At 45.2% G+C, this 10,000-nt stretch overlaps 1 protein-coding gene across 1 annotated transcript in view; it reads right to left on the bottom strand.

Annotated features, from left to right (window-relative positions):
* Positions 1-10,000, bottom strand: part of rasgrp3 (RAS guanyl releasing protein 3 (calcium and DAG-regulated)) — a 95,821-nt gene that overhangs the window by 10,022 nt on the left and 75,799 nt on the right. Inside the window, exons 13-17 of the mRNA XM_063191958.1 lie at positions 9,977-10,000; positions 6,830-6,866; positions 6,013-6,165; positions 1,503-1,755; positions 490-751 (exon numbers count right to left, since the gene is read on the bottom strand). The exon at positions 9,977-10,000 is cut by the window's right edge and continues 124 nt beyond it. Coding sequence (XP_063048028.1) covers positions 490-751; positions 1,503-1,755; positions 6,013-6,165; positions 6,830-6,866; positions 9,977-10,000 — 729 coding nt within the window. The remainder of the gene's footprint in view (positions 1-489; positions 752-1,502; positions 1,756-6,012; positions 6,166-6,829; positions 6,867-9,976) is intronic.

Below are 10,000 nucleotides of genomic sequence, written 5' to 3' on the forward strand. Positions count from 1 at the left end.
GGGAAACAGCCCAATCTGGCAACACTGCTGTCTGGATTTGAAATGCGACCATGCCATTATCATTATATTAAAATATAACAGGTGGGGGTTGGGCCGGCAGGAAAACTGGGTCTCGGTTACACATGATGTTTGTTTTTTTTAATTAATCTGAATAAAGACTGAAAGGGAAAAGACTGAAACTAGGCGTTCATTGATCTGAACACACACTGTTTATAGATTAACAGAGCTGTATGGCACTTGTGCAGTGAGACCACTGGATTTTCTATGGGTCTAAAATATGGTTATGTATTGTAGGGCATCTAATCTGTAAACACACATAATTGTAGAGGAATAATCCCTATACGCAACGTTAAATCCCAAACAAACACACAAACACACACATACACACACACACACACGCACACGCACACACACACACACACGCACACACACACGCACACGCACACACACACTAAGCAAGAGAAACGGCGAGAGTTAGCTAACACTTACTTCCATTAGCCCTGTGTCGTCTGCTTTCTGTCTGTGCGTAGCCACTCCGTTGCACTGCATCGCCTCTGGCCCCGTCCCCGACCCCATCCCCGACCCGGGCCCCGACCCGGGCCCTGACCCCTCCGTCTGCTCCTGTGAGTCCCGGCGACTGCTCCTGGGCTGGCCCTGTGCCGCCGCCGTCACCCCTGCCGCCGCCGCCGTGGTCTCGTTCTCCCAGCGCGCGAACCCCTTGCCCTTGGACGACTTGCGGTGCGGCCGGTACCTAGAGTCGTAGAGTAGAGTAACTTTATTGATCCCCGCCCGAGGGGAAATTCAGGTGTCAAGTAGCTTACATAAATACACATAATGCCCACATGGACATTTACAGTAAGACATATATAATACAGGTTAAGTCAGGGAGGGGAAAAATAAAAGCTAAAGAAAAAATAAAAAGGCAATGTGCAAAACATATTCTGATTAGACAAATGTGCAAAAAACATACTCTAAGAGTTGAGGTAGACAAGATAAAATGACCAGAAATTAGTGTTGACAGGTACATCTATGATATGATGTAGAAGTAAGAGAAAAAAGACGTATTAGACGTATTACACACACAGTTGAAGGAGAGGATTGTGCACATCCCAGGAAAAGGTGCAGGAAGAAGGCCAACTGTAGTTTTCAGAGTGAGAAGTCCGTACACTTAAAATCCTTTTTGTTGTATTTTTTGTTTTTTCATGGCAGGATAACGTTTCAACCTCAACAGTCGTCTTCGGATTCTCTACAAACACAGTCTGGGTGGTGATTAGAACACCACTGTATGGGGGTGCTGTGGCACAGCGCGCCAAGCCCCCCACATCTGAGCTTGCATGCCCACGGGGACCCCGGTTCGAGTCCGGCTGGGGTCATTTCCCGACCCTGCCCCCTGTCTCTCTCCCAATGGTTTCCTGTCTCTTCTCATACTATCCTGTAATAATAAAGGCTGAAAGCCTTTAAAAAAAAAAAAAAAAAAAAGAACATCACTGTATTACACACACCTCATCTTGGGGAAGGTGTGGGACCCCCCGTCGATGGCGGAGCCGGGCCAGCCGTGGTTGTGGTCCGCGGCGGTGGCCCACAGGGGGTCGGTCTGCGTGGCCTGGCTGGTGGTGGCCCTCTGGAGCCGCACCGAGATGCGCTGCGCCGTGCCCGTCATCAGCGTGATGGACTGGCCGCCCTCCAGGGAAGGGACGGCGGAGGAGGACGCAACGACACCACCGACACTGGGGAAGTCAAACACCTCGTCGTCATCTGGAGGACACGGAGAACAGCGTAACACAGTGTACCAGGTGTACAGTATGTATGTAGCCTATGCGTGTAAAATCACGTTTTATACACTGTATTTTATATCATCTGGGAATGGAGAATTACAGTATTCAATGTGTGCTATGCGAATTGAATGTAACATCTTCGGGAAGTCAAACATCTCGCTGTCATCTGTGGGACAGCGTAATACAGTGTACAATGTGTATGTGGGTCAGTGACGTTTCAACAGTAGCCTAGCACACGAAAGTCAATGTGGCTATGACAACTGACAATCAATCATGTCTTTTAATATACTGTATATTCTTATCTGGACTTTGAGTCTGTGAAACACCTGATCTAGGAGTGGAGAATAACATGTTCAATGTTTATGCGTATGAAATATCATCGGGAAGTCGAACACATTGTCATTTGGGAATGGGAGAACAGCATACAATATGTGTGTAATATGTTTGTGTTTAAAATATCATTTTGTGCTGTTTGAATGGGAATTATGCTATAGAAATGTGAACACTATAGGCTGGAGGAGGGCGCGACGCTGGGGTGTAGTCGTCATCTAGGAATAGGAGGTATAGGCTAACAGTGTACAATTGTGCATGTACGTACACGTAAACATATAAAAAATAACATTGCACTCTGTCTTTGGATGTGAATATGCTATAGAAAGGGGAACACTATAGGTCATTGTGAAGACATAGGGTAAGCCATTGTGTATGTATGTAAGTAAGAGTTTAAGTTGGTAAGACGTTTTAAGCCGGATAAGCTAAAAATAGTTTATAAATATGGGGGCATGGTGGTGTATATATAACCTATAGGCTATTGTATGGGGGAGCTATACAACATTGTTTAAGATAAGAGTAGGGTAAGATGGCGTGGAATGTGAATAGCCTATAATACTGTATGTCAAAGGGGTCTAAGAAGATAGCAGTGAATGGCAATGAGCAGGGTGTGGAGGGGAGGGGTGTCCTGATTTAAAGGTGGAGCGTTATGACGGGGATACATGCAGGCGAAACAGGCAAAGCGAGGAGAGGCAAAATTCAGAGTACCAGTCTCACAGCTCAAATGCAAATAGGCTGCTGTATCAGTGGCCTGCAGTGGCTTAACGATAGGGCACTCATCTGCTACGTGACTGACCCAAGTTCGATTCCGGCCCTGGTCCTTTGCGGACCCTTCCCTGTCTCTCTCTTCCTCTCTCTATCTGAAACTGTCCTGATACTAATGAAGTCTAAAAGACCAAACAAAAATAGGCTGTATCAGTGAATCATATCGATTGAAACATTTGTTGTTGTTGATTTGATTGGCCACCACAGGTGAAATGTGCTTCTCATTTGCATAATCTAACAGCAGCAAGCATCAAAAACAGCGAGGGGACACAGAAAAGGGGCCTGATATCCTAAATGGTGCACCTATCCTTTAAGAGTGTTTCCCAACCACTGTGCCGCGGCACACTAGTGTGCCGTGAGAGATCGTCAGGTGTGCCGTGGAAAATTCTTGTTTAAAAAAAACAAAACAAAAAAACAGAATTCATTATTATCAGCAAATAATGCCAATATGTCACCCAGTAGTGTCTGCTGTTGACTGGCGTCCTAATCATGTAATAATTCCTTATCACTAGGTGGCAGCAGGTAGCGAATTGCATTATAGTAGCTGTCAAAAGAAGGCAATAAATGCCGCGAGCTCGAGTCAATACAAAGAGTTACATTTCATTTGGATTTAGGACTACTGGTACAAAGAGTTACATTTCATTTGGATTTAGGACTACCGGTACTTGTACGTGGGATGCAACGGCACCGATTCCATTGTGCTTGGTATGTAAACGAAACACCCTTCACAAAACAAGAGTGCATACGATTTTGTTGGCCTGCGTAAGCAGACAGAGAACCAAGCAACATTTATGAGGGAAAAAGTTCAACGAGAGAGCCCTTAAAGCTAGCTAGCTTAACTTGTAGCTAAATTTTTAAAAAAGTCACACAGTGGCAGAGACGCTACCTGCCTGCAAAGCCATTGTAAATGACATGCTTGGACCTGAAGCGGTTAAATAAATAGCCAAAGTCCCTCTCTCAAATATCACAAATTTCAGACATTGATGACATGTCTGCTGACATCGAAAGTGTGGTTTTGGGAAAGATCTGTATCCGTGAGAAATTCGTGTTGCAACTTGACGAGGCTGCGCAACTGGACATGCGCAACTCCTGGCCAATGTGCGTTTTGTGGATGGAGATGCAATCAGAGGAAACATGTTGCAAGGCATTGAACAAATGTTGATATTTATACATGCATATTCATATTGTAACAGTGAAATCTTTCCTAAATATCATTGCTACTGTCAGAATAAGCATTATTTTCTGTATTCCTGCTAATAGAATGCTTTTGAACAGAATAACAATTTGTAAATAGTAGGCCTAGGCCTACTTTGAAGTTTATAGTGGACACGTTAAGTGCACTTTTTATTTGAAAGAGGAAATATAAAAGCTGATTTAAAAAAATACATTTTGTGTTTATTTGATTGCTATTCAAGACACTTTTATAAGAATGACTATATTGTTAATAGGTGGCTACTATAATTTGTTTTCATTATTTCATCATTTGCGGTTGGTGGTGTGCCGCGAGATTTTTTGAAGGGAAAAAGTGTGCCCTGGTTCAAAAAAGGTTGGGAAACACTGCTTTAAGACAGTGATTTTCAACCTATGGGTGTGTGTCGCTGTTGATGTATTTGATTTTTATTCTTAATTGGGTCAGAGGTGGGCCTCAAACATTTGTGACAATTTCAAGTGGGCCCCAAGTTGAAAAAGGTTGGGAACCCCTGCTTTAAGCCAAATGATGGAATCTACAGTATCAAATGAACAGACAAGAAAGAACGGTGAGTGCAGAGTGGGAGGTGGTTGGGGGCTGGCAAGGACAGATGCATCATCCAGCCAACGGCTCTCTCTCCATCTCTCTCGCTCTCCTTCTCTCTCTCTCTCTCTCTCTCTCTCTCTCTCACCCCCCCTCTCTCTCTCTCTCTCTCTCTCTCTCTCTCTCTCTCTCTCTCTCTCTCTCTCTCTCTCTCAAACCCAAACATCATCCCACTCAATGTCCAGGTGGAAATAATGTGAGAACTACAGTAGCAGTAGTTTACAGTTGCCAAGGCTGCAGACAGCTTTTGCTAGGGTGGGCCCCCCCCCAATCCAAAGCATACAATGTAACGAAAACCCAACTTTGGACCCCCTGTGTCCTGTGCCTGGGACAACTGACCCCTTCGTCCACTCCTGTCCGCTTTCCTGACTGTTGCTGCACGACTGCTGTAGGCCCACTCAGGGACGCCGGCAGGGGGTGGGGGAAACAAAGGGGTCAGTTGTCCCGGGCCCAGGGAAAGAGGGGCCCCAAAATTAGGTCCTCATTACATTGAATGTATTGGATCGGGGACACCTTTCAAATGACTTTGTCCCGGGCCCGGCAAAAGCTGTCAGCAGCCCTGGGCCCATTACTCTATGCTGTGGCAAACCCCCCTGTCCGTAACTGTGGAGCCCTCCCTAGAGTAGCAGACTTCAGTTCTTTTCACACGTTTGTGATGAAGTGTGTCTCAGGCAAGATTGGACGGGGAGTTTGGGTCTCTCTCTCTCTCTGTTGAAAAGAGCTGAGGCTGACACGTTTGGACACGTTTGGTTTAAAATTTGTCGCCATTAGTTACACATCCCTGCTTTGCGTCATGTCGTGAGAATAGACATACTAGGGCATCGTGAAGGGATTAGCCTAATGTCTTTAAATCGTTGCTGGGGAATATTAAATGTACCGGGGTGCTATTGTGTGCATGTTGCACTCATAATGTTGACGTGGATGATTTTATGTCATAATCGTATGTGTTGCCACCATTGCTATATATTCTGGGGCAGAGATACCCTTGCTTGGCTGTTAGCCTGAGCTACGTTGTCTGTGAAAATAAACCCAATCCTGCCTAAGTGCCAATAAGCTTGACTGAGCAATACAGAACGATTCCTGGTTTTGTCACAATACATAGTGGTTAAAGCTCTAGCAAAATGTAATTCAGACACAGACACAGACACAGACACACAGACACACACACACACACACACAAACACACACACAAACACACACACACACACACACACACACACACACACACACACACACACACACACACACACACACACACACACACACACACACACACACACACACACACACACACACACACACAGTATACATTACACACACATATAAACACACTCCAGAGATGAGCCTAACCTTTGCAGGTTGGCAGGGCGGGGCTGCTGGGGAGAGAGCTGTGTGTGAGGGGTCCGCCGGGTGACACGCTGCCGTGCGACGCCGAACGCGGAAGTTTCCGGCACGCCAACACCAGCAGCTCCCGACACTGTTTGTGGCAGTTTACCCCACAATCTGCCAAGTCAAATAAAGTACAGAAGACCCGCTCACACTATCGCCTAACGGTTCTCACAGTCAGTGGTGTCAAAAGTAAAAGTAAAAGTACATTTGTGGTGTAATCACAACAGGAGCACATGACATTACATAGCTGTTGCACCATTTACACCATTGTACCAAATTAGATAGATACACTGTGTTGTTACTGAAAAACACTGAAAACCTAACAACGACCCACCACAAACTTGATCCAACCAGTGCAGAGTTAGCTGAACCTAAAACAAGTACACAGGTCTACTGGTTACTCAGATAAGTTACTTGTGTTGGAGGGAATGTGTGTTTCTTTTTTTTAACTTTTACTCTTACTTTTGACACCTCTGTTCACAGTTCTTAACTGGGTGCTGAATCCCACATCAACCATGAATGAATGAAGGAAGGCTAACGATGGACAGCACTCTTCAGATTATTTCTATGTTTATTCGCCAAACAAAGAAAAAAAATCTGAAGAGTGCTGTCCTTCGCTTCCTTCTTTCAAATAAAATAAAGCAGAACCCAGTTCTCAAACAAGCAAAAAAGAAACATGTACCCAGAACAAGGAAAAGGCACAACAATTGTGTTTTGATGTGTGTGCTGTGCTGGTTATTTGATTTGGCAATGTTGATCTGCTTTCGGGTTAGCTTACCTTTGCATTTGAAGCCTTGTTTAATGATTCCCCATAGCTGTTGGAAACAAAAAAGAGAAGGGAGTGAAAAAAATGGGATACGGTGTGTGCATGTGTGTGTGTGAGAGAGAGAAAGAGCGACAGAGAGAGAGAGAGTAAGTAGGTGACCGTGTGTGTATGTGAGAGTGCGTGCGCGCACATGCATGCGTGCGTGTATGTGAGTGCTCATGTGTATTTGTGTGTGCACTCGTGTGTGTGTGCACTCTCATATGTGTGCGTGCTCGTGTGTGTGTGTGTGTGTGTGTGTGTGTGTGTGTGTGTGTGTGTGTGTGTGTGTGTGTGTGTGTGTGTGTGTGTGTGTGTGTGTGTGTGTGTGTGTGTGCGTGACTTTGTGTGTGTGTGTGTGCGTGACTGTGCGTGAGCTCGGATGTGTTTGTGTGTGTGTGTGTGTGTGTGTGTGTGTGTGTGTGTGTGTGTGTGTGTGTGTGTGTGTGTGTGTGTGTGTGTGTGTGTCCGCGTGTGTGTGAGAAGCTGCACCTGAGAGTGGTCACAGACAAATGGGAACAGTAGCGGCCGCGGTGGACGCGAAGCGAGGGGACAGCAGGGGTTGCCAGATGAGACTGAATATTTCCATCCCTGGAAGCACTAAATCCCGCCCAATTTGAACTAAATTCTATTGATTTCTATGGCCATAGGTTTGCCAAAACATTCTGCCCAAATGCCCTTTTTACCTGTTTTTACCCGCCATCTGCGGCCATTCTAAGCAGCCCAATTGGGCGGGAAACAGCCCAATCTGGCAACACTGGCGGAGAGCAGGCCATGCAGGCCGGTCCACTACTAGGCCATAAACAGGATGCTATGCCTCTCTACACCCTTCCTGAACACTGTGGATGTGTGTGTGTGTGTGTGTGTGTGTGTGTGTGTGTGTGTGTGTGTGTGTGTGTGTGTGTGTGTGTGTGTGTGTGTAAAGTGTGTGTGTGTGTGTGTGTGTGTGTGTGTGTGTGTGTGTGTGTGTGTGTGTGTGTGTGTGTGTGTGTGTGTGTGTGTGTGTAAAGTATGTGTGTGTGTGTGTGTCTGTGAGAGAGAGAGAGAGAGCGAGAGCGTGCATGTGTGCGTGTGTGCGTGAGTGCATGCGTTTGTGTGTGCATACACACAATCTGCATTTGAACTTTTCCCTGTGTGATTCAGGCCTCTAAGCGTCCAAGTCACAGTAACCTCATGTACATTCAAAATTAAGGGCAAAGGCAGTCAAATAAAATTAACATTATACCTCTTAAATACAGACAACCTCAGGGCTAAACAGTAAAACAACGACCAAACTTGTTCCTACAGTAAATCTGCTGGCGAAAACACTCAAGTGTGAAGATTTATTATTAATAATAAAAAGAAAACACAATCCTCAACTTCAACTTTAATGCTGTCAAAATGAATCAGCGCTGTTTGCTATACTGTGAGGTTCACCAGTGTAGCCCTTAGATATGGCAGCTCTCTCTCTCGCTCTCTCTCTCTCTCTCTCTCTCTCTCTCTCTCTCTCTCTCTCGCTCTCTCTCTGTCTTGCTAGCTCATTTCCTTTCTCTCTCTCTCTGTCCTTCTCCCTCTCTGTCTTTCTCTCTCTCCGTCGTGCTAGCTTGTTTCCTTTCTCTCTCTCTCTGTCCTTCTCCCTCTCTGTCTTTCTCTCTCTCCGTCGTGCTAGCTTGTTTCCTTTCTCTCTCTCTCGCCCTCTCTATCCCTCTATCCCTCTCTCTCCCTCTCTCCTGCCCCTGTGCACTAGTGGTGAGTAAGTGGAGTGCAGCAGGTCAGTGAGCACCTGAGGGGGGGCTAGCGAGTGCAGCAGCAGCAGCAACAGCAGCAGCAGCAGCAGTCTGGGTGACTAACCATGACTCCTCTCTCTCTCTCTCTCTCTCTCTCGCTCTCTCTCTCTCTCTCTCTCTCTCTCGCTCTCTCTCTCTCTCTCTCTCTCTCTCTCTCTCTCTCTCTCTCTCCCTCACTTTCTTTCTCTCTCTTTGTTCCTCTCTGTTCCTCTCTCTCTCTCTCTCTCTCTCTCTCTCTCTCTCTCTCTCTCTCTCTCTCTCTCTCTCTCTCTCTCTCCTAACCGTGACTCCTCCTTGGCTACCACTGACTGCTAGTCTGCTCTCCACAGGGCTGTACTCTATTTAAATTCATGTAGAATTATGTAACATGTTCGACAAACAGCGACGGCGCATAGAAGGAGAAAAGGGAGCTCCGCAGCCAGGCTTGACAACATCAGTCAAACGAATGCATTGTGTTGTTACTAAGGCTGTAACGATATTGTATCGAACCGAGAAATCGTGATACACAGAGTCAATATACTGTATCGTGATACAAGGAGGCAGTATCATGATACACCCTTTCAATTTTTTGTTAGCCATCAGGCCAGAAAACAACCATATGATATGAAGTGATAGTACTTCCAAGCTTCAAATCATCATCATCATTATTATATTTAAACTTTTAAAAACTATTCATAGCCTCCACCTATTCTGCCTATAATCTATCATAGTTTTCATTCATAATTTAATTCTATAATGTTAGACAATGTGAAATCGTGGGGTGCATCGAACCGTAGGTCAAAAATCGTGATACGAATCGAATCTTGAGTTGAGTGTATTGTTACAGCCCTAGTTGTTTTATAGATGACGTACTCTTACAGATGTAATTAATTACAACACTGATACGATATTACAAGGTTTCTACAAGTACTTCTACTTTATACAACTCATACAACAAAACACAACTTGGGCACCTTCATTAGGAAGAAGACCTTTGGGGGAACTTTTAGCACTTCAGAATGTATTTTTTTTTCCCATTATTTCACAAATTGTCTTTTAATTTTACTATATTGTTGTGAATTGTGCTATTGTGCTATATTGTCCTATTTTGAATATACTGAGTCATGAATATGCATCGAATGTGTGTGTACACTAATGGCTCTTTTCCACTGCCCGTTTTCTGGTAGGCCCACAGCTCGACACAGCGCGACTCGGCCGCCACTTTTTGCTTTCCAATAGGCACGACACAGCTCAATCATAAAGCAAAAAGTGGCGGCTGAGTCACGCTGTGTCGAGCTGTGGGCCTACCAGAAAACTGGCAGTGGAAAAGAGCCATAAGTACACATTAATGAATCAGAGAGAAGGGAAAGTGACTTACAAAGCCTGCACAGTGTTCACAGAA

This window comes from Engraulis encrasicolus, chromosome 24 (genome assembly GCF_034702125.1).
Source record: "Engraulis encrasicolus isolate BLACKSEA-1 chromosome 24, IST_EnEncr_1.0, whole genome shotgun sequence".
NCBI classification, from domain to species: domain Eukaryota; kingdom Metazoa; phylum Chordata; class Actinopteri; order Clupeiformes; family Engraulidae; genus Engraulis; species Engraulis encrasicolus.